This window comes from Rosa rugosa, chromosome 5 (genome assembly GCF_958449725.1).
Source record: "Rosa rugosa chromosome 5, drRosRugo1.1, whole genome shotgun sequence".
NCBI lineage: Eukaryota > Viridiplantae > Streptophyta > Magnoliopsida > Rosales > Rosaceae > Rosa > Rosa rugosa.
The window spans coordinates 40,398,658-40,423,627 of record NC_084824.1 but is presented as its reverse complement, the minus strand read 5'-3'; the positions used below and the strand labels follow the sequence as shown (position 1 = coordinate 40,423,627).

Here is a 24,970-nt window from a genome sequence, read left to right as displayed (position 1 = left end):
TTGCGAAAGTCAAGGGGAGCAAAAATGAGAAACAATGGACCACAGAAATGAGCAGAAATGAAGAAAAGAAGTTTTCCTGCTTCAACCAGGAAACCCTGCGAAAAGGAGGAAAGCTTACCAATGAAGTTTCCAACGTTACTATGAAAAAGAAATGGAAAAATGAAGTGTTATGGCGTTGGAAAGAGACAAGGCTTGAAGTTGAAGCAACAAGGCCCAAGAACTCTCAAGAATGAAGTGGATTTTCGGCAAAATGGATCAAGGCCCACAAAAAGCCCATGCAATTAGGGTTTGTGACGCATGGAACAAACCCTAGGAGAGTTTGCCGTCCAAAGCTAAGAGAGAAACAAGGAGTTTGCCGTGGAAAATCAGAAATATAAAAGAAGATTTCGAGGGAGATTTTCTAGGGAGATTTTCTTGGAATAAAACATTCTTGGAGAATTATTTTGTGTTGTTGCCGTGAAGAATTAAGAGAGAAAAGAGGAGGATTAACGTGAAACCCTAGAGGATGACGCCAAGAGAGATGCTAGGGGAGAGTTTTAAGGAAAGACAAAGTGTGGAGACCAAGTATGCCGTCCCCTATATGTAATAACCGACCTATACTTTTAATAAAAGAAAAATGGTGGCAGACAACTTTCTGGTTTTAGGCAGTAAAGACCGGAGCCTTGTCTCTTTCATGATTATGCATGATTGACGAGAGCTAGCAAGCAGACTATCATCTCTCTCACTCACACTGTTTCACTCCGAAAAACAGAGCAATAGTTCTCCAGCCTTGTTCTTCCTCCATCAACCACCTCCAGACATCGGACCACTCCCTTTGGCTTCGCCTGAGGCTGCTCTACCTACTGGACGTCGTCTTTTCCTCCGACAAGACCTCAAGGTCTGGCTTCGCCTGAGGCTGCTCTAACTCATCCTCCTCGTGTTTCCGGCCATCAATCCTTACCAAACTTCATCCACAAGCTCGCCTCAACTTTCTGAACAGGCACCAAGAAGGACCAGACCTGGGTAGAACGATTTCACGTTCATCGGAGCTCGACTGGTTTAGATCGAAAAACAACCCTTCGATCCTTGTATCTCGAGCTACAGACCATATTTTTCTGTGATTCTTGAACCAATGAGTTCGCCTTGAGTTTCTTAACAACTCTCTAGAAGGGATCGAAGCCTGAAATTGAAATTTTGACGTCGAAATCAAGCCTTGCCGGATTCTGCAAATTTCGCCGGATTCTGGAAATTTTCCGGCCACCTCGACTGTTTTAGGTAATTTCAACCACTTCCGGTCATTTTCAGCTTACATGATAGTTATGAAAGTTGTTAAGCATGATGAGAGGAAGAGGAGCAGCCCGGCCCCGACACCATTGGCGGTGGTCGGCGGCGGCTCTGCCACTAACTCCGGCGTCCCTTTCCGGCCACCTCCGGGGGTCAAAAATATAGTTTCTGTGCATTTTTAGATTCTATATTTCAATACGATCATTTCGATATATTATACGCAATTTTCGGATATCGTATGATTTAGTTATGAATTTTTAAGTTTCAATCGTTAGATTTGTGATCTGTGAAATTAGGACCGTCAGATGGACTTGTAGTTTTGATATGATGATCTTATGACAGTTCCAGTGGCTTTGGGTGGTCATGGGCGAAGATCCGACCGTTGGATCTTCGTATAAATGCAAAACAGTGATTAGGGAGGCGATTCGTGAGAATCCGTCCGTCGGATTTTCGTATAAATTTGTGAAGATGTTAGTAAGGACGATTCAGGAAGATCCAACCGTTGGATCTTCGTGATGATTTTTGGAGGGTGATCCTAAGGGCGATCCGTGAGGATCCGACCGTTGGATCATCATTTAATTTCGATCCGACCGTTGGATTGTCGTTTGAATATGTTTTTGAGTTATTGGCTAAGTTAAGGTCATGTGTGATTAGGTGATTGACGGTCTCCCTTGGGTGAGCGATTTCGGTGTGTATTGTGTTAAATTGAAGACGCAGCGGGAATATCGAGGTGAGTAAACCTCACGTGGTTCATATTACGAACCGAATAAATTTAATTACTTTATTTTGTCGTAATTGTGTGAAAATATTTATGAAATAAATATTTGTTTTAAATCATATGGGCTTGATCAACTACGGTCCATAGGTAAGTAAAATGATTTAATTATACAAAATGAATTTCACGATTTTTATGCTTGAACTATAGTTGGTATTGGTGATTATCCCTGAGCGGATAATTACGTATATATATATTTACGTGGTTATATATGGATTGGTGTGACATGGAGATGTGTGATTTTATAATGATTTAAGTGATGTGAAATCGAAAACGTGATTTACCATATTCATTTATGATGATAGTGATTGGTGAAATTATATTGGAAATTTATGGATGACGTGGTATTGAGTGATGATATGATTGAGTATGGATTGGTGATTTTTGGAGTTGTATTTTGAGTACATATATATACACAATAATAGTACGTATCATGGTATTATTGATCCTATTGTGTGAAAGAATATTATTGTACTCGATTTTGGTTTTAGGGTCAACATAGTGACCAGTATGGGGGAATCGGATGCTCTAATACTAGGTGGATGATGGGCTACGATTGGTTGAGTTTAGGGTCAACATAGTGACCAGTATGAGGGAATCGGATGCTCTAATACTAGGTGGATGATGGGCTACGATCGGTTGAGTGTAAGAGATGCCATAACCCTTATCGGGTGATGGGCTAAGTTGAGTATGTGTATCGGATGTTCTAACCTATGATGATGAACTACGATATTGACAATTATGTCGGATGCCATAACCTAGGCCAGGTGATGGGCTACGATTCAGTTAGAGCTCTAGTCTATCAGTCATCGTATTTGTATAAATACGCTTTCAGAGTTTTGAGAAGAAAGATGTGAGTTTAGATTCCGTATAAATCTTTGGTGATTTAGAGTGGTGATTTTAGTGACTGATTTTGGGGATTGAAGATTACTTCGTGGATGTTGTGATTGTTGGTTGTTTTGCTTGAGTGAAAAGAAATATGATTTAATAAATCAACCGTTCATTTCTTGTTTACTCATACGAGCTGTCAAAAGCTTATCGGGTTTGGTGTTGTTGCAATCCCGGTACACTATTCAAATTGTGTAGCGGGAAATCCTGCAGGTCAGGAGAATCAGGGCGGTGATCGTGCGGGTTAGAGTATTTGTTTTGGTTTTGATACGCTAAAAACAAGCGCTCAACTTAACCCTGCAAGATGTAGTCGTTAGCAATATAGAGTAAGCAGGGATCGTTCAAGCCGGGGATTGAGGGTAACAAATTATTCACACAAAATAAAAACAAACTAATTTAAACTAACTAAAAAAAAAATCAAACAAATAAAATCTGAAACTAAACAAAACAAAAACGTCAAATACTAGAAAAGAGAGAAAAATATGGCAGGAAACAGAAGGGGATAGAAAGGGGCTCTGCAATCCTAAACAAGAACAATATTTTGGGGTTTTTGGTTTTTAACGAAAATAAAAGATAATATAAAAGAAAAACAATTTTGATTTTAGGTTTTTAGAAAATAAGATGGAGAATATGTTAGAGACTCGGAAATCCACCACCAATTACTTTCGAACAATGTTAAGTTAACCTAGTTTCAATTACTAAGGTGTGAACAGAAATCAACCAAGAAACAAGTCGGAGCAGATCATGTCCCTTATTAATGTTTCCCTAAATACTTAGTCTACGTGAACGCACAATAGCTAAGCCTATCAAACATGCAATCAAGGTATAGAACGCTATCCTATCAACAACACATATAGTGTCAACATATTTGAAGCATTAAGATCTCATGGAAACGATTGATTATAGAGTTGCAGTCTAGTGTGGAACGCCTACCTAGCATGCTCTTCCAATTGTTTAAGACATCAGCTTTTGTCCAAAGCCTTGCATACTTGTGGATTAGAAAACAAGACGATTAGGTGAATTATTTTCTAAACCTAGCTCCAATTACATGCATAAATCCTATGTTCGCGACCATAAAACATACACATGCAAAAGTTTTCAATCAATCAGAGATAAACAACCAATCCACACCAAAGATCAAGAAACTAAATTTAAACAAACATATGTTCTACATAATTGGGGCTTCAAACCTTGCCCCTAACAAAAATTAACTAGCCACACATCGTCTTAAATTCAACAAATAAAAGCATGAGTATTAGATTACAAGATGATAAAAACCGTAAAAGGGAGAGTATGAGAGCCACGAATTCACTTTTAGGCAGCCTTAGATGCAAGCACTCCTTCAAGATAGGTCACGGCAGAAGCTTGATGGAAGGTGGAAGATGAATTGCACGGTTTTTCTTCTTGAAGACTTGGGAATTTTTGAGACTTGTGTGCTAGGGTTTGGGAGCAGAAGATGGCGCTGTAGGATGGTTATTTTCAACGTGTTCAGAGCCTCTATATATGTGGAATACACAACCCAAGTTTCCTTTTCCAATTCTGCTTTGAAAGCCTCCCCTAGTTGCTTGAGGATTACTCTGATTGGTGCACAATTAAATGATTTTCAAGGCTTAATAATCTTCCCAAATTCTTGATGAATCATTCTAGGACTCTCCTTCATATTTTCAGCAGCAATGACCTTCCAAAAATGCCCTGGAAATCCGTCCAAAGAAGAATTCTGCAAAACCGTCCTGTTTTGACTAGGATTCAATTTCTGACTCTGAAGCTTCCTTCTTGGACAAGGAACGACTTCATCTTGACAGGTTTCTGGATGGTTCTTGACTCCCACGTGTTCTATGACATCATATAATCTAGAATGATCAATAACCTTCTCGAAAAACTCCAAGAAAATCGCCGGAAAAGATCTCCCAAAAAGCTTCGTGAAAAGCTGACAGTTTCTGCCTTATCGGGAAGCCTAGTTTGTGCTTGGTTTCCTGCTGCCTCGTTGATGTTTCTGACCAGTTCTTTAGCTCTAGTTCAAGTATAACATCATGTATTTAAGGTTAGCTGGCCCTTTCTGCAAAGTTACAGCTGGAAGAATGCAATAATTACTCCTCAAAACCGTTCCCAGAAAGCTGATTCTGAAACTGCAGTTTTCTGGTTTGCAGCAACTGTTTTGCACAACGATTTCCGTGGACTTCCCTTGTAATTTCCGGCCAAATGGTTGATCAAACTTGGTCCTCTGCATCAGTACTTCATGTTTCATGGCTTCGTTGCTCCCTTTCAGCTCTTATTTCTCTTGAATCACTCCACGAACTACCTAAAAAGAAAACAAAGTTAAAACTGACTTTTTAAAGGAAATAACTAAGAAAAGTGTAAGGGATTTCACACTATATTCGTCGCATTTATGCTCCTATCAAATTCCCCCACACTTAGCTTTTGCTAGTCCCTTAGCAAAATCAAAACAAAGAAAATAAAACGAGGACTCAAAAGACGCAAAACAAATTATGCCTTCAACATTGTTGTCTCAGAAATCTCTTACTTTCATAGCATCAAGATTAGCACGCAACCAAGATTCAACCATAAGTAATTCGAGAGTTAATTAAAACATATATTCCACATATAAACATGTAAGACACGGATGTGACAATGGTGATGGGTGGAGCTCAGCATGTTTCCAATAAGTATGATTCAAACCTCACGGGATTTACCACTCTTTCTTCTCTCATATCAAGGTTAATGCTTAAAAGCTTTTTCACTCAAATATATGTGAGAGATGATAATATTTTCGACAAACTAAAAGTTCACATATATAAAGAAGGAAAGGCTATGTCGAAATTTATATATATATATTTTTTTTCTTTTTCGATCTCATGAAAGATACCAACTACTTGCCGAACGGACCGAACCATATGCTCAACTCTTGTAGCCAATCTCCACAGATCAAAGGCTGCCCATCTTAAGGATCAAAGAGGTCTTACTTCAAGGTTGTAATGAGGCCAAGGTTTAGGGGTTTAAGAAACGAAAGGGTAAGGGAAAATCACAAAGTATTCTAAAAACCTAGCGGAGCTTTCATTGAAGCATTGAGACGTCTTCCTTTAGTCACCAAGGCATCTTGCAACGTTGAACTTCTTGTGTGTCTTTATTAAGGGCTGGATGTCATTGTGTAGGGCTCTTGCTTCATTCTAACCTTTCTTCGAACACTTGTGAAATAGGACAAAGACCAAATTCATCGTACTTAGGCCTTCACTTCAAAACAAACTCCTTATCCACAATGAGGGGACTAAAATCCACAAATACTTACACTTTTTTTTTCTTGCCGTACACACTTTTTTTCTTTCTCTTTTTTTTTTTTTCTTTTCTTTTCGGCATACATAATTATTTTTTTTATGGACAAGTCTTTCCCCCACACTTATTCTTTCTCATCATCTCTTTTGTAGTGCCTTCAAAATCTTGTCTGTCTCATGAATTAGCTCCACTAAATCCTTAGAACAAAGGGTAGGGATATAACTATACTAAGGTTTAAGGGTTAGGAATATTGGGGGTGATGAAAGAAAAAGGTTTAAATGTAGGCTCAAGGGGGTTGAACTAAGGGGTGTACATCTTGTGTACACAAATGGGGACACATGCTATTTTTGGCTTTGGTGGAAGTTCCTAGGTGCCTTTATCCTTTCCAGAATCAGGGACATGTATTGATAAAAGTTTCGACCAGTACAAGAGCAAGTTCTAGTAATCTCTAGAGTCCGTTAAACTTAATCTGTGGCAAGCAGTCAATCAAAGAGAAAGATAATGAGATCACTAAGCATCGCCAAGAAAATAGGAGTATAATTTTTCAATAAACACTCACAAAGAATAGCAAATAAGCTCAAATTCTCACAAGGGTTATTATGAATCAAAACTCATCATCAACATGCTCATAATTCTGTACCAAGGTCAATAAAAACCACATCTACTACACAATCATATGCTTTACATATATCGTAATTAACCAAAGAATTATTTTAACACCATCTCAATATTGTGATCCTCTTTTATCCATAATTTCAGAGATTAAGTTCATCCTAGACAGTTGAGAGGCAACCTAAGACTCGAACAACAAAACAAAAACTGAAAACAAGAACTAAAAACTCCAAAAGAAAGAAAATAACTAACGCTATTTTTTTTTTTTTTATAAGACTCAAATTTGACAAATTCCCTTAATTCCCCCACACTTGAATCATACATTGCCCTCAATGTATGGAAAATTAAATCAAACAATGCATAATCGAAGTGTCAAGAAAGGAAATCACAAGATGCAAAGGAAGAAAAATGAAAAAGTGTAGAGAAAATCTCCCCCTTGTAGACCTCCCATGCTCACGACCTTTGGAGATGACAACCAAGACCCCAACCTCAAGACCAGAAGGACTTGACTTCCTAACGTAAGCTCCAGGCTAAATTGACTCCAAGGAAGAAGTAAGTGAGGCCAAAGAGGAAAGAAATCATCTTGTTGCATCTCCAGAACCCACAAGTTTTGTCTCGGCAGCCCATGTTCCAGATCCCATATCGATGCAGCGTCAGATGACTGAGAGACCACTTGGAAGTGAAAGTTGACGTTTCCAGCTTTCTGTGTATATGTGGAACACCTTCTAACTCCAAGTGGGTTGAAAGTTATAGCCCTGTGAAGTTAGAGAAAGAGCAGGAAAACGAACAGAAAATCTGACAGAGTGACCTTTACCCATTCAAACCTGTATACAGGGAGCATCCCTGGTCCAATGGAAGCGATTTTTGAGCCTGAACGTAGTACACAGATAGAGCTTGGATTACATGTAAAGAACTCCTCATTTGGACCACGGAAATATTCCCAGTTTTTCCTTTTCTGTGACACAACTGCACAGTTTTCTGTTTTCCTGAGCTGACCTTGCTGCATTCAAACTGGAACTGGGAACGCATATGAACTCCGAATCCAGTTCTGTAAAAACCTACAGAAACTAGACTCAAAGACCTTTTGATTCATATATAGTACAGCCTCTGGTTCCATCGGAGCTAAAAACGGCGGTCATCCAAAGTAGACTGATTTGCACGTCTGAACTCTGTTTTTACAAAAGTGACACTTTTCACACTTCTCTACAACCTTATGACCTGCACACAAACTAAAAACATAAAAAGGAACTAAATAGAAAACAAAGAAAGCAAAGAAAACATCCTTTGGGTTGCCTCCCAAGAAGCGCTTGAATTTAACGTCTTTCAGCCTGACATAGCAGCTCTTCATCATGAGTAATCAGGAGGTTTAGGCCGCGGTTCGATCAGATGCTTAAGCTTCTTCAAAGTAGACTGATTTGCACGTCTGAACTCTGTTTTTACAAAAGTGACACTTTTCACACTTCTCTACAACCTTATGACCTGCACACAAACTAAAAACATAAAAAGGAACTAAATAGAAAACAAAGAAAGCAAAGAAAACATCCTTTGGGTTGCCTCCCAAGAAGCGCTTGAATTTAACGTCTTTCAGCCTGACATAGCAGCTCTTCATCATGAGTAATCAGGAGGTTTAGGCCGCGGTTCGATCAGATGCTTAAGCTTCTTCAAAGATGTTTCATGGGCCCTTGCTAGCAACTTAGGTAACTTGGGAGCAATGGAAAGATAGGATTTGATGCTTCTCTTTTTCTTTCTCTTCTTCCATTGTCTCCTTCTTTTCTTAAGTTCAACAATCACAGCTAGAATGATCTCCTTATCTGATTTGAGATATTCACTTATCACCATCTCCACATGATCAACAAACTCAAACTTTGCTTGGATGGGGAGAACATGTGTAGAGCTTGAATGAGGCGTTGAAGGATCAGATGGTCTTCCATGTGCTAGAAATAAAGGCTCAAATGTAGGAGCTTTGATGGACTCCTCTTTTAAGCAATCCTCCCTCGTGGTCTCATAACCTTTTGGATCTTCATGTGATACCATGATTATTTCAGGCACTTGGGACATGTTTGCATGAAGCTCATCCTTACTTTCTTCATGACAGGATTCCTCATCATCAAAGGGATCTTCCATTTCCCACTTTTCAAGCTCGGTTATGTAGCATTGTTCATAGTCCTCACAAGTCTCAACATTGAGTTGCTCTTTATATGACTCCTCCAAATCCATTACTTCATCCTCATCAAATGTTGAATCATGGACTGCATCATGAGGTTGATACAAAGCCGTAGTTGTTGGGAGCTCCCCTAAAGTTGCCATCGGTTTAGAAGGGTGCTCCTGAGATATTAAGTTCTCCAAACGCTTTAGTTTTTCTGCCAAATCATCATCAAGAGCTTGCTTTTCCTGAATCCAAGCTTGAAAAGAAGCATCTGAAGCTTGTTGTCCCTGAATCAAAGCTTGAGTAGTAGCATTTAGTTCCTTAATAATCTCATCAACATTATTAGACATACCTGAGTTTTGAGGAGGTGGGGCTTGTGGCCAATAGTCATGGTATGAATATGGAGAATCTTCGAACTCATTGAAAGATCCTTGTTGCACGTCTGGATCGTCATTCCACGAAGAGTAAGGAGGATTATCCCATGCCGGATTGTATGAAGGTGAATAATAATTATTCCAATGCCCTTGGTTGTCATGAAATCCTCCAAGCATGGTATTTTGATCATAGTATCCTTCATATTGGATGTTTGGACATGTCTCCATTGAATGACCAACCCTTGAGCATATGGAACACACCTCGTAAGATTGATGCCACATTGAAAAACAAAACAAAAGTTGAAGTTAGTAATATATACAAAAAATAATAATAAAATAAAATAAAATAAAATAAAATAAAACCAAACAATGTGAAAAATAAGTATTTTTCAATCCCCGGCAACGGCGCCAAAAATTGATACGCTAAAAACAAGCGCTCAACTTAACCCTGCAAGATGTAGTCGTTAGCAATATAGAGTAAGCAGGGATCGTTCAAGCCGGGGATTGAGGGTAACAAATTATTCACACAAAATAAAAACAAACTAATTTAAACTAACTAAAAAAAAAATCAAACAAATAAAATCTGAAACTAAACAAAACAAAAACGTCAAATACTAGAAAAGAGAGAAAAATATGGCAGGAAACAGAAGGGGATAGAAAGGGGCTCTGCAATCCTAAACAAGAACAATATTTTGGGGTTTTTGGTTTTTAACGAAAATAAAAGATAATATAAAAGAAAAACAATTTTGATTTTAGGTTTTTAGAAAATAAGATGGAGAATATGTTAGAGACTCGGAAATCCACCACCAATTACTTTCGAACAATGTTAAGTTAACCTAGTTTCAATTACTAAGGTGTGAACAGAAATCAACCAAGAAACAAGTCGGAGCAGATCATGTCCCTTATTAATGTTTCCCTAAATACTTAGTCTACGTGAACGCACAATAGCTAAGCCTATCAAACATGCAATCAAGGTATAGAACGCTATCCTATCAACAACACATATAGTGTCAACATATTTGAAGCATTAAGATCTCATGGAAACGATTGATTATAGAGTTGCAGTCTAGTGTGGAACGCCTACCTAGCATGCTCTTCCAATTGTTTAAGACATCAGCTTTTGTCCAAAGCCTTGCATACTTGTGGATTAGAAAACAAGACGATTAGGTGAATTATTTTCTAAACCTAGCTCCAATTACATGCATAAATCCTATGTTCGCGACCATAAAACATACACATGCAAAAGTTTTCAATCAATCAGAGATAAACAACCAATCCACACCAAAGATCAAGAAACTAAATTTAAACAAACATATGTTCTACATAATTGGGGCTTCAAACCTTGCCCCTAACAAAAATTAACTAGCCACACATCGTCTTAAATTCAACAAATAAAAGCATGAGTATTAGATTACAAGATGATAAAAACCGTAAAAGGGAGAGTATGAGAGCCACGAATTCACTTTTAGGCAGCCTTAGATGCAAGCACTCCTTCAAGATAGGTCACGGCAGAAGCTTGATGGAAGGTGGAAGATGAATTGCACGGTTTTTCTTCTTGAAGACTTGGGAATTTTTGAGACTTGTGTGCTAGGGTTTGGGAGCAGAAGATGGCGCTGTAGGATGGTTATTTTCAACGTGTTCAGAGCCTCTATATATGTGGAATACACAACCCAAGTTTCCTTTTCCAATTCTGCTTTGAAAGCCTCCCCTAGTTGCTTGAGGATTACTCTGATTGGTGCACAATTAAATGATTTTCAAGGCTTAATAATCTTCCCAAATTCTTGATGAATCATTCTAGGACTCTCCTTCATATTTTCAGCAGCAATGACCTTCCAAAAATGCCCTGGAAATCCGTCCAAAGAAGAATTCTGCAAAACCGTCCTGTTTTGACTAGGATTCAATTTCTGACTCTGAAGCTTCCTTCTTGGACAAGGAACGACTTCATCTTGACAGGTTTCTGGATGGTTCTTGACTCCCACGTGTTCTATGACATCATATAATCTAGAATGATCAATAACCTTCTCGAAAAACTCCAAGAAAATCGCCGGAAAAGATCTCCCAAAAAGCTTCGTGAAAAGCTGACAGTTTCTGCCTTATCGGGAAGCCTAGTTTGTGCTTGGTTTCCTGCTGCCTCGTTGATGTTTCTGACCAGTTCTTTAGCTCTAGTTCAAGTATAACATCATGTATTTAAGGTTAGCTGGCCCTTTCTGCAAAGTTACAGCTGGAAGAATGCAATAATTACTCCTCAAAACCGTTCCCAGAAAGCTGATTCTGAAACTGCAGTTTTCTGGTTTGCAGCAACTGTTTTGCACAACGATTTCCGTGGACTTCCCTTGTAATTTCCGGCCAAATGGTTGATCAAACTTGGTCCTCTGCATCAGTACTTCATGTTTCATGGCTTCGTTGCTCCCTTTCAGCTCTTATTTCTCTTGAATCACTCCACGAACTACCTAAAAAGAAAACAAAGTTAAAACTGACTTTTTAAAGGAAATAACTAAGAAAAGTGTAAGGGATTTCACACTATATTCGTCGCATTTATGCTCCTATCAGGTTTACAGCATTTGTAATTGTGAGGTGAGTTATGCTCAATTGTGCCTTACAATTTAATTTGGTGAGAGTGTGCTGTAATAAACAAACTTAAGGATTGGTTTATGTAATATTGAGTGGTGTGAGGTGTGGTTGTTTTAAGAAAAAAATTCAGGACGTTTAGTTGTAATTGTTATTATTCATGTTTCGGACTTTGAATTGATTATTCAAATTCGGGGCGTGACACTATATATACTCTCTCATTCTCAACGTCTAGGGGTCCCCTTCCAATACAATTTACAACTTAGAAAAAATCAGAAAATCCCTTTAGCATAGCCGTGAGTTTCTCCATCCTCTAGAGCAAGCCACGAGTTCAAGCAAGGCCAAGGAAGAGAAGAAGAAGCCGTGACCTATTCCTCCACCATCCACCTTTGAAGCTTGCTTTTGAGTTTTAAAGAATTCATCTTTATTCAACCATTATCATCTTCCATCCACGGTGTAATTCAATCTCTACTTTGTAACCTTTGCTTTGAATTTCGTTGGTTTTGTTCTAGTTGACATATGTGTTTGAACGAATATTAAATTCTGGAATTTTATATGATTGAATTAAATTTTTCGATTCTATTATTGTAATTCGAGAGTTGCTTATGTGAGTTTGTTTAATTAAATTTGCTTTACAGAAAACTTTTATATGTTTATCTTATTTGGGTCGACACTTATAGGATTTGCATGTAATTGGTGCTAGGTTTAAGAACATGAATCAACTTTTTGTTTTGTGTAAACTTGAATCAAAGTAGTAAAGGTTTTGGACAAAGATCGAATTTAATTAAAGAGGATTGCAATTAGGTGGACTTTTCCATACTAAGTTGTACACTTGAGTTGATAGCCTTTCTCTATGTCTAATGCGTTGAACATGTCATGATTGACTAGCTTTCTAGGGTTTGATTACATGTTTGATAGGATTAATCTAGGTGCTTTCGCTTAGGTTAATTAGCATTGAAAAGTAAAAAATGGGAAATTATTTGCTTTCGAATATTTCACATGATCAACTCATTTCTCATGACTTAGATGAGCAATATTAGAATTGAATCGAATTTGATTATAAGTTTCGGTTTTGATCTTTGTTTCTCTCATTCCATCATTATCTTTATGTTTTTGCATTTTAATTGTTTTCTTAACTTAGTTTATTTTCGAAAACCAAAACAAAATCCCCCCTTTTTCGTAAATAATGTTTATACTTGTGAATATCTTTGTGAATATTATACTTTGTTTTAATTTTAATTGTTTAATTGTTTGACAATGACAGGTGTACCCTCAATCCTCGAAATAGAACGATCCCTATTTGCTTATACTACTAACGATATTTTCAGGGTTAAATTATGCGCTTGCTCAGAGCGTGTCAATTATCCTATGAACAATGATTAATATTTACGCCAAAAGCAATGTGATACATCAATAAAATTCCAATATATCCACCAAATATTGAATCCAAGTAACATGTCATTACTATAAAGTTTCCTAGCTAGCTGAATTTACATGATGAAAGAAAATATATTTTGCTTCATTGCTTGGTATTCCATGCTTGATCACTTGGTAACTCTTTAGGCAACATTTCACTAGATATTCCCAAACCTGCAAACAGAATAAGCAAAATTCAATGTTATGAAGGAATGATTCAAACTAATTAAAGCTAAAATAGAAGAAAACATTGCAAGGTAACATTACCAAGCCTTGTACACTAAGAGAAGCAGAGCTATAATATATGTGTAAGCATAACAAACAAATAATACAATTTGATCAAATAAACAAATCAGCATATATAACATGAAATCAGCAGATGTAAACAACCCAATTACTCTATCATAGCTAAAAGTTTCAATTGATCAAACAAACAAACACGCATAACATGCAATCAGCAGATATAAACAACCTGATATTTTGACAGATAACATGCATTTTGTTATGCGCCAAATAATATTTCATTGCTAATGTACAAGCAACAAATCTCACCTAAATGCTACATTTCTCCAGGTCACTAAAATGGGACTGGAACACCTTGCTTCTTGTTCACAATAGCCATTACCAAATAACGGGTACCCATTCCAATGGGAACTTTTACGTCAGGACCCTCCCAGAAGGGAGCCTCACCTTCTCCAACCGGTTGCCAATACCCTGACCTGAGAGATTCAAATTGTTCCTCTGTGCAGTTATGTAATAATGCTTCCACTCGGAAATTTATCCCAAGAGAGCCAAGGAATTGAGACCGAGTAATAGGGCCATGAACAGACACATCTCCTGTAGACAATAAGATTTAAGCAACAAACTCAATCTTCAGCCTTCAGTTTCACCAATCAATAGAAATATGATACTAAAAGTAACACGATGAGAATCATGAGATGTCGCACCTGAAGCTTCCTCAGCAGAATGCCTGATGGAAGCAAAATCAACGTAGGCACTGAGATCAGCTGATCCTGGATCGTCTAGAATGTCAACAAACTTATGTTTCCGAATTGCGTGAAACAATTGAGACATTGCAAAAGTTAGGAAGCAGCCAAAAAATCTCATGGCTCACATCTCAGAAGACTAGCAGAACTAGCAATGGTAAGGTAACAGACCTGCAGACTGTCAGAGACTACTCCATTCTGACCATAATCAATTACAAGAGCACCACCCCCATCAGAAGCAATTCTATCAGCAATACTTTGAGTCAACTCCATTGATGCAGGGCAAACCTCAACATGATCAAGCTTCGCTATTTCTTCCATTCTAGCCCATTTGCAGCGTTTTTCCAGATAAAGCGTTGCTGGTGTAGGCTGTGAAGAAAGAAGAAAACGGAACCTAAACAATGTTTATGAGTAATATATAACCCATTTCTCTTGAAAACACTAATTTGATCAGACATAATATTACATCCTTACTTTGAATCTTCTGCAACATCCACCATTTTCTCACACCAGCCACGACAAGCCCTCTGGAAAAAAAGATTAGTAAGTGAGATTAAGAATAAGATGATACGCAGAGAATGACCATTTGAATACAAATGTTAGAAAAGACCATACAAACCTGAAATTGATGAACTGGTAAAGCATCATAAAACTCATGGGCGATGATAATAGATGGCACTGGCATGACAGTGAAGAAAACACTACAAAAAAAAATTGCAATGGCCACGGCGCAATGCCGTCGCAAAAGCCTCTTTTGCCGTCGCAAAAGAGCATTGGCGACGGCTCTGCGACGGCAATGCTTCCGACGCCGTTGGTGGCGTCGCCAATGTTATTTGCCACGGCAATTCCCCGTCGCAAGACTATTAGCGACGGCAAACGTTTGCCGTCGCAAGAATTTTGCGACTGAAAAATGCCGTCGCAAATACCAATGGCGACGCCACCAACCGCTACTGAAGTTTTTTGCCGTCGCCAAAAGTCATTTGCTACGGCAAAAATGCCGTCGCAAAAGTGTTATTTATGAATAAAAAAAATCTGGCATGCAAATATGCATGCCAATTTTTTTTGTTTTGTTTTTTTAATACAAGCTATACAAAAAGGAATGAAGCTTATATAAAAAAAGTGTTACATTTTAATTTTTGTCATGGATGTCACAAAGGAATGATGCTTCTACCAAAGTTTACAAGATAATTAACTTTTACAAGGTAGTTATCTTCCTCTACTTCAAGATAAACTTTGCACGGATCTTCCTTGATCTACTTCACGTACCAATTACTTTAGTGTTGCTACAAGTCTCCTACAACAGAAAGTCAAAAATCTTCAAGCACTCATTAAGGAAACAAAAAGCTAGAAAATCATTGGGAGATGTACATGCATGACACATATATTACTTCATACCAGGAAATACAATATTTCACTCAAACTCTTTTTTAACTTTTTGACATTTTGTGCCAGGAAGAGTAAGAAGTAGTTCACTAGCTGGTCTTACTTCGTCGACATTAAAGATAGAGTAGTTGATTTGAAGAATGCTAAATCCATACTTACCTCGAAATATATGTCTGAATTTCCGTTCATTATCATGAAGACCGTTGCAATTAGTTCCTGCACAATGGGCAGCTGTGAGTAATCCTGAAGGAACATGAAAAATGAATGAATGACACCCAAGTTCATGAGGAAGAGCAGTTTAAACACTACAAAGGAAGAGCAGTCTAAAACAATATCCTAGTAAACAGACCATTTTAAGTAAGGCAGTTTAGAAGGTGCTTTGAGATAATGGAAGACACTTGCGGTAGTTCAAGCTAGATGATTTAATGTTCTTTAAAGGGAATAGACCTGCTGTGCCTAGTATCAATCCTTAACATGGCAACTCAAACAAAGGAAGGGAAAAGGAAAAACAAACAGGTGAAATAAAGTGAAATTACAAGTACTTTAGAGATGTCATTTGACCAATGCATTTTGGGGATTGAACCATTGATTGAGCAGTTCCTCACTACTATCCAGAAATCATATGAAGAGTTCAGATAATATAAGGGTAGACTATAGATGAAGGGAAAACCCATAATGATGGTCTCATTTTGTTCACATAACTATCATAGAAAAAGTCAGAAAAAAATACCATAAACAGACAATTACTAACTACCTATGGGGAAATTGCAACTAGTTCTGACTTTAAAATGATTACTCGATGGATACTCCTTCTCATTTTTATTAAGTCTTCTTGGGATGAAAATTACCAGTCTAAAATTATTGAATCCTATAAAAATCCATGCGGAAATCCATTGAATATGCTAATACATTGTCCTAGCTTACTTCCCAATTCAACTCAACTAAAAACAATAGATGCACAAGTCATCAATAAATTATCTTGACATAATAAGATACATAGACACAAGTACTATAGGCAAAGAATCAGTTTTATAGCACAACCTGAGCAAATTGGTCGATGTCTTTTTTAGTCGCACACCACTTGATGTACACATGCACCTGCAAGACAGTAACAACCGGGAAAGTAAGCAGGTTTTTCAATATTACAGGATACACACAAACTAAATTAGCCACTGTTATATGAGTAACTATCATTGATATATAGTCAATATTCTTATAACATATTCAAAATAAATTCAACATTGTGGTATATTAACAAAGGACATGGATGCTAAGCTTAAAAAGAGGCATTGCTTGGCTGTGCTTGGATTTGAATCCAAGCTGTTGAAAAGAAGCCCAAAGGCTGATAATGAGACATGCCATTTAATGAGGCAAATGATTAAAAGATTGATTAAATACCACATCATCCGAGCATGGTTTTTACAGCCGGAGAACAAAAAAAAAAAAAAAAAAGACGAATAGAGACCAATGCTGTCAGAGTATAAGGAGAAGAGCTTAAAATTCTGTAGACATTTACATTCAGAGATGATATTTAGCACTTTATAGTACCCAAAGGAAAACTTCCACTAAGCATGAGTTGTGAACTGCAACTAAGGGACACTATGATATATATAACTGATGCCTTGCTGGTTATATCACGAAAACGATTTAGAATTTGGATTTAGAATTTGGCTAAGAAAGATGCACACAGGCAGCAGTCAATATAAATACATACAACAATAGATACCTTGTTGATATAGATTCTAGCTTAATTACTAGTGCAAAGGCAGCAGTGGAAGAAGAAATTTGATAAACATTTTTCAATCTTAGGAACAAAGACAGTAGTGCAAGAGGAAAAATATATATATACACATACAAGAATAAATTTGATAAACACATATTTACCTTCAAGTGGATATCTCCAGGTTAGCTTTGATATACATACAGGAATAAATTTGATAATCACACCAAAGTAATCAACAAGCCAAACACTTGTAATGAACAAAAATAATTGCCAAACACTTCAAAGTGGATCCCTCCATGTTAGTTTCTTTGCATCTGCAGCAGTATTATAGTAATCAATTTTCTAAATACTACGAGAAAGATGTCTGTTTCTAAATACTAGGAAAAAGACACTGATTTGGTTCATATGCCTATGCATCTTTTACAAAAGAATGAGCTTGAAAGATGCAATACAAGAATACTTGTCAACATCTTTCACAAAACACAATACAAAGGCAATTTCCACCACCTATATATACCATGCTTCACATATATCGTGGGTTGAAAACAATCTGTTTCCAGTTCTATTTTCTTCCCAACCAAACATTCTCCAAAAATTAATAAAAATTAATAAAAGAAGAAAATTGAAATCCAGATTTATTGATCTTCACACCAAACCTGTACACTTTCATCATGCTCATAGAATCATAGACTCAAGATCCAAACCAAAAAATTCATTTTTCTTTCGCTTAGATTCTCTGAGCCACAAATGAAATAGAGTACAAAGCCTATAGATGAAGAAAAGGCAATTATCTATGAAACAAGAATACCTTCTGTTCTGGAACCAAACTTTGATTTGGCTAGGCTCAATGTTAGAGAGAATTGGGTACTCCTTAATGAGCTGTTGGCGACGAATCGAACTGGGTTTGGGGCATTCATGATAAAACCTCTCAAGGGCTTCAACAACCTGCTCAGGTTTGTACCTCACATACTTGCCATTATTCATTACTCCTTTACCATCCGTGCAGGACATAGCCATTTTTCAATTATCATACCAATGACCAATGGAGAAAAATTGGACTAACAATGAATCAGCAGCAGAAAAGTTCATTAAAATCATAATCCAATACCTTGGAAGTACAGTAAAACTTGTAGCTTTTTGAAAGAAATGTCAAGGAATTATGAACACCATTAAACAACAATCAAGTGATAAGAAGTGGACTCAACAGCCATATATATAAAGATTAAATTGAAATCATAACAACAGTTTAAATATATTCCCAGAAATACACCATCAAATTGGTGTATAAGTCTGAATTCATTAACTCATAGATGAAACGACTGAGTAATCAAAAAGTGGAACCTTGCTTCCAAGTAACCTCATAATTGAAAAGTAGTTTCAAAACTTAATAGCATGCATGTAAAGAAAGAAAATCAGATTTCGATAGCAAAGCTGCACATGATATAAACATCTATAATATATATGTAGCTTCGTTGCAGCAACCAAAACTTTGGAAGGAGAGCAAGACTACCAATATGGTTTCTCATGTGCACCTTAAAATTTCCAGCAATCAAAAATCAAGAGCTAGTTTTGTAACAATGTAAAAGATTCGATAGCAAAGTAAATAATCAATTAGCAATAGCTTCTACTAGTTTGTAGGAATTACTTATCATTCAAGATTACTTATTGAAAAGCAAGAAGTAATGGTCGAGGATAGCAAACACTGGTCACTTTGGAAAAGCTGCAAACCTTGAGTATATAAAAGATCAAGAAGGGAATGAAGCTCCAACAAGAAGCATATGTAAAATGATTCTTCAGTCCTTGGGCCTGTAGCCACCAAGAAACAAAATATAACAACAAAGCTACGTAAACACAGCACAATAAAATCCACAAACTAAATCACCCCACTTGAAGACTACAATTATACCACACACCCATCAAAATAAAAAATGACAGCATGATACTATAAACACTTGACAGCATAATCAGGTCTCCAACAATGCAAAAAGTTGTTTCAGATTTCCCACCAACAATAACAATCAGTATGCTTTAGCAATTTTATTACTTCAACAGGCTGAAAATTTTAGAACCATAAAGAGCAGTAGAACTAGGTTCGTAAGATTTGTTCCATCCAAGTACATAGAAAACTAGGTTGAGCAAGTAGTATGAGCTAAACTTGGATTGACCATGGTACATAAATCAAAGAGAAAAACGAATGGAATACATATGGCAAGAGAACCCATTTGAATGTGAGATATGAAATGAAAGACGAACCAATTTCTGATCTTGATCTTCGGCCGACGGCCGACCCTCGTTTTGACGAGCAAGGAAGATGGTTTGGTTTGGTCTATAAGGAGTAAGAGCAGAAACAGCCGCCCATATCATCGTTCCTCCACAGTTCTTGATTTATTCTCCCCTACAGAACCACCAAGATCGAAATCATAGAACCACCAAATCAGAAAAACAAAAATCATACCAAACCCAGAAAGCTCCTCTACCTATACCACAACTCCAACCACAAAACGGCCGGGTCACACTCAAACGGGCATTGAATCGGGTTCGACAAGAGAGGGAACTGAATTGAGATACCCAAAAAGAATAATTCCCGAATCCAAGTCAACCCAGTGGCCACCAAGTTCATCGAAGCTCAATTTGGTGGGTGACATCGAGATCAGAGAGAAAGAGAAAGAGGGGTTGTGGGGGAAAAGGGTTGAGGGAAATAGGGCTTTTAAATTAGAAAACAGATCTAGTAGAAGAATGGGGTAGCATAGTTGCTTATTCGTGCGACGGCATGTAGAGTCAGTGGCAAACTTTCATTATTTTGCGACGGCTATCCTTCGCTGAAGTAGAATCATAGTGTTTGGCTACCCCCATTGCAACGGCGCATCAACTCGGTTGCAAATCTTACGACGGCATAACTTTGCCGAAGGGAATTGCCAGTTTTTAGCGACAGCAAAACCACGCCGTTGCAATCAAGCGAAGCCGTTGGAATTCTTTTTTGTAGTGAAATTATAGTAAACAACAGTAGTTGTCAGGGAAGAAAAGAAATCGTCATATTCAATCTTCCCATACCATACACCATCCTAGGAAAGGAAAAGGGAACTGGATTTTGGTCATCCCTCATTAGAAACAACCAGAATATGAATTTATTTTATGCCATTGAACCACTCACGTAGTAGTGAAATGTAGACATAAGTGTTTGAATCTAGTTCCCTTTCCCTTTCCTGGGTTTCTGGTTGTTTCTAATGAGAGATGACCAAATTCCAGTTCCCTTTCCCTTTCCCTCATTACAAACAACCAGAATATAAATTATAAATACTTGATCAGTCACTGCAGGATAAATGGTTGGATGTTTGTTATCGAATTTAGTAACTATAAAGAGGCTACTCTATGTTTCTATAGCGAATTGGTCAACACTCAATTGAAATTGCCAGGGGAGAGTAATTTACAGAACATAGTACAAACTGCATATATGATGTAAATTGTAGCTAAATATTCGAGACATAAAATTAAACCCTGCTTATACAGGTTCCTCTATAACTGAGGACCTAGTGATACTCTCACCTGCAGTAGCAGCACACTCACACGGAGCCAGAAATGAATTTAATATAACATTATAATCATAATAACTACCAGCTACAATGAAATGGATGAAACTGAGAAAGTTAAGAGTATGACGGACCTTGAAACCTCTCATGAAGTTGTACATATTGCTAATATACACACCTGAAACCAACTAGAAAAGTTCACTTTCATGTACATTTAAGCACTGATAGGCCCAAAAAGATTCACTTTAAAGATAACTAAATGTTTTAGCACCAATCTGTAAATTATGCACATAGCTTTAACTTATCCCTAGTGACTAACATCTTAGCAACAACTATAAACAATTTAACAATTTATCACAAAGTAGTCATTATGGTAATTCACATACCATTCATCAAGTTCTTTGACATCAAAATCTTATGAAAAGAAAATAGAGATGATGAGTACGTAAAATGATGAATATATATGCATACAATTATATATATATATATCTATATATATATATGTATATATATGCATACATAAAATGATGAATATATATGCATACAATAATATATATATATATATATATATATATATATATATATATGTATGTATGTTTAGGTGATATATAGTTCTCAATACATAAGATACATAGCAAAACTGCAAAACTGTTGGACGAAAAGAATAAATGCAAGCAGAACTCACCCCATTTCCATGAGCAGGTTGAAGCCTTCGATACCTTCAGAACCAGCTATGATTCTCGATTGTGGCTGGAAGAGATACATAAACAAGAAGCTAAACGTTACAACGAAAACCACTTCACAGAAACATGCCAAACTGGGTGCATCGATACCTGATAATTACTTGGTGACTCAGAATGCCTGAATATGCTCTTTCTGTTATAAGCTTCTTGTGCCATAAAGTAATACCTCACTACAAGGAAGAAGAAATGAAAATCCGGATGGTACCTAATGACTTTTTATGAACTATGTAAAATTATTAAGAAAAAGGAAAGAAAGAATATATACAAGAGGGGGGAGGGAGTAGGACAAAAACTAAAGACTTTCACATAGGAAAGGAAAAGGGAAACAGGTTACCAAAGCTTGATTAAATGTATGTCTTTGCTATTGTTGGCACCCATAAGAATGATAGCCAGTAAATAAGGAACTCAGCCTACACTCTGGTTTCAAGGAAGAGGAGGTGCCATTAAGTTCAAAGCCATCAGCTTGAAATTGCAAGGCTTTATTCACATATATTCTAAAAAGAACAGGAAAGAGCTCATACAGAATACATCGTGAAAGAAACTAAAAATCAGCTAAAGTACCTTTGGAAAGTCCATGGTAAACGGAACTGTAAGAACAGCCATGCCTCTTGAAACAGTCTTCATGGTTTTAGCAACAGGATTTCCCTCCATCCCTTCTTGCATATTGCACTAATGAACAAAAGAAAAAAAAATTCAATTCATTAATTTAATTGAATATAGTTTCTGATCCTGAACAGTTAATTCTCATACCCAATCCTATCACCACCACCATTAACAAAACAAATCATCTACGAAATGCAAAGATAGATAAAAAAAAGGCCACTATATACCTTAAGATCGAGCAGCGAAGAGAAGGTCGATCTGCGAGACAGCTTAAATGCGAGACATCTCAACCCCAACTCTGACACCATATGATAGCAGATAGCTTTGAGGTTCCCAATCGCACAACATCGGTGCGCTGGCGACGCTGGAGCTCCTCAATGGCATCGCGGAGGGGGTCGGAGGTGTCAAGGGACAACGGTGAGATTGCGGGTTTGGAGAGCAACGACGATGGCGGCATTGCTGAGAGGATGAGAGGGTTTGGGCTTCAGGTTTGGGCTTCGCATCTGCGGAAGAGTAGATGAAAACAAAATTAAACCTCTAGCATCTCATCTACATAAAGGATTGTGAATCGACCATCCGGCACACCATCTAATTTCGATATGGATATAGGAGAACGCCACCGTCACATTATGATCTAGATAGAGCATATAGATCTGGCAAGAAGAAAAAGTAGAGAAGGAGAGAGATGTACCCATCTGTAGTGAGATTTTTTTTGCTCAAAGCTAAAGAATCAGAGATGCATAGAGGGAAAAGGGAGGGGGGGGGGGGGGGGGGGGAAGAGAGAGGTAAAGTCGTCAACTGTAAAATGGAGGCCAAACTGCGAAGTGCGAATATGTCTGGAAAAAAAGAACTGGGAAGTTTAACTTTTGACCAAAAAAAATAGGCGGGGCAGCAGTATTTTGCTCCTATTTTTTCAAGTCCGTCCTCATAATAGCATCTCCAACAATAAAGTTATTTTGTTAGCTATATTTGGCTAAAAGAGATGTATAGGTAGTTTAGTTTTTGAAATCTGCTCCAGCAAGATAAGCTAAATCATTAGCTAAATTAAATTGAACGTTGGAAAATATAACTTTTAGCCAAATTCTCTCTCCTCTCTAGCTAAATATAGCTAGAGAATTTAGCAAAAGCTATATTTAACTTTTGTTTAGCTATTCTGCTGAAGTGAAATATTATCCTAAAATTAGCTAAAATTTTAAATTATTTTGAAATAAGGAGTCTGTTGGAGATGCCCTAAGTTTATTAGGACTCTCTGAAAAAAAAAGTGTCCTTATATGGTGTCCTTATATGTGGTTATTATAGTGGTGGTTTCTCTATTTGGGAAATGAAAGAGAGAGGAAGTCTATGATTTCTAGGTAAAGAATAGAGTTGGATGAAGAAGAGAGCGAGAGAAGAGACTGAGAGTGAGACAGGGAGAGAAGAGCGATCTGGAGAGAGAGAGAGAGAGAGAGAGAGAGAGAGAGAGAGAGAGAGAGAGAGAGAGAGAGAGGAGGAGGTGAGCGTTCAATGACCCCATGTTTCTTTTCGTTGTTTTTTTTTTACAAGTGATGGAATGAAGGCCCAGCCTTCTACATGTTTAAAGTAAAAACAGTCTTTTTTTTTTCAATACGAGCATTTAGTTGTTTTTATTTTGTATTCATTCATGAATTAGACAACACATAAATAAAGTTGTGTTGTTTGTTTTGGTACGTATTAAATTTGAGCTGAGTGAGTAAGGAGGGAAAGTTCCCGCCTATATGCAAATACTTTGACAATTTTAGCGCTAGGTTAGGCATTACTCATTCATACAACACCAATAAGTCATTTGGTTGTGGGATCATCAATTACCAGATATATTTCAATCAAAATTTATAGGTCTTGAGGGGGAATGAGTGCTATTTTGGGGCAAATATAGGCACGTCCAAACCTTTCCCTCTTGATCGTACAACACAAAGTCAAAAACTGTTGTATGAGAGATATTTTGCACGCTACTCTCATACAACAGATATAACTATTCTGTTGTACTATGTAGTATCAATTTAAAGCTAAATTTGAGTCAAGCTAGGAGGAAAATCTGCCACTATTTTTTTTTTCATTCACACAACGAATTATTCTTGTAAGTGTTATGCAATGATCTTCTAGCTAAAAACTTCATAATTTTAACAGCCTTATACAACGTAAGTTTTGTAAACGTGTTGTATGATTCACTTTCCCTCATCACACAACAAATTTTTTTTTTTCGTTGTGTAAAAAGTTTTGTATGTTAAGGTTATTGGCCTAGTGATGTGCACATTTTGATTTTTATACCTGGAAAGCAATTTTAAAAAAAAAAAAATTTGTCAAAGATATTTGTGTTGGTAGATTACAATTATGGTATTGATTTGCATTACGGTTTCATGCATCAAGGAATTCAAAAGAAATTCATATCTAACTATACCCTGTAGTTAATAGTACGATATATTTTAGTAGCCAACATCGACACGAATTTCATCCTCTTTCACACTGTTTTCCAAAAATTTATGATTACGTGCGAGGATGGCTCACAAGCACATTGACAACAAGCTAGAACACATCAATGATAAAACAGTCAGTTCCCAGAACATACAATAAAAGACCACAATTAAGACTCAGACTAAAATCCCCAATAGAAACTATCGATCAGCACAACTAACTCTGCAATCTTCGCTTAACAAGTAGAAACTTTTATGAGTTAACAAATA

The 24,970-nt window shown here is 37.1% G+C and overlaps 1 protein-coding gene and 3 long non-coding RNA genes across 12 annotated transcripts; 1 reads left to right on the top strand and 3 right to left on the bottom strand.

Moving 5' to 3' along the window:
• The first annotated feature begins 1,916 nt into the window (after positions 1 to 1,916).
• On the top strand, positions 1,917 to 12,127 carry LOC133708327 (uncharacterized). Its single transcript, XR_009845756.1, has 3 exons — positions 1,917 to 1,993; positions 3,125 to 3,187; positions 11,876 to 12,127. It is a non-coding gene; the product is annotated as an uncharacterized LOC133708327 (long non-coding RNA).
• A 1,704-nt stretch (positions 12,128 to 13,831) lies between these two features.
• On the bottom strand, positions 13,832 to 14,365 carry LOC133711660 (uncharacterized; the record flags this gene model as incomplete). The annotated part of the gene is made up of 2 exons (XM_062137764.1): positions 13,832 to 14,146; positions 14,257 to 14,365. Coding segments are annotated over 2 exons (369 nt in total), but the record flags the coding sequence as incomplete, so codon positions are not given.
• A 6-nt stretch (positions 14,366 to 14,371) lies between these two features.
• Positions 14,372 to 23,037, bottom strand: LOC133712808 (uncharacterized). 4 transcript variants are annotated; one of them, XR_009847618.1, is made up of 8 exons: positions 22,966 to 23,037; positions 22,502 to 22,777; positions 22,233 to 22,340; positions 22,006 to 22,088; positions 21,614 to 21,841; positions 21,063 to 21,106; positions 14,915 to 14,973; positions 14,372 to 14,822 (listed from the first exon to the last, which is right to left on the bottom strand). It is a non-coding gene; the product is annotated as an uncharacterized LOC133712808 (long non-coding RNA). The 4 variants fall into 4 exon arrangements; XR_009847617.1 differs by having other exon boundaries at positions 14,372 to 14,664; positions 14,770 to 14,822; positions 22,502 to 23,031; XR_009847619.1 differs by having other exon boundaries at positions 21,614 to 21,678; positions 21,762 to 21,841; positions 22,502 to 23,031.
• On the bottom strand, positions 15,318 to 20,280 carry LOC133712886 (uncharacterized). 6 transcript variants are annotated; one of them, XR_009847651.1, is made up of 7 exons: positions 19,655 to 20,280; positions 19,130 to 19,207; positions 18,210 to 18,459; positions 17,563 to 17,715; positions 16,720 to 16,776; positions 15,838 to 15,894; positions 15,318 to 15,589 (listed from the first exon to the last, which is right to left on the bottom strand). It is a non-coding gene; the product is annotated as an uncharacterized LOC133712886 (long non-coding RNA). The 6 variants fall into 6 exon arrangements; XR_009847650.1 differs by having other exon boundaries at positions 19,130 to 20,280; XR_009847649.1 differs by having other exon boundaries at positions 18,210 to 19,207.
• Positions 23,038 to 24,970: the final 1,933 nt, after the last annotated feature.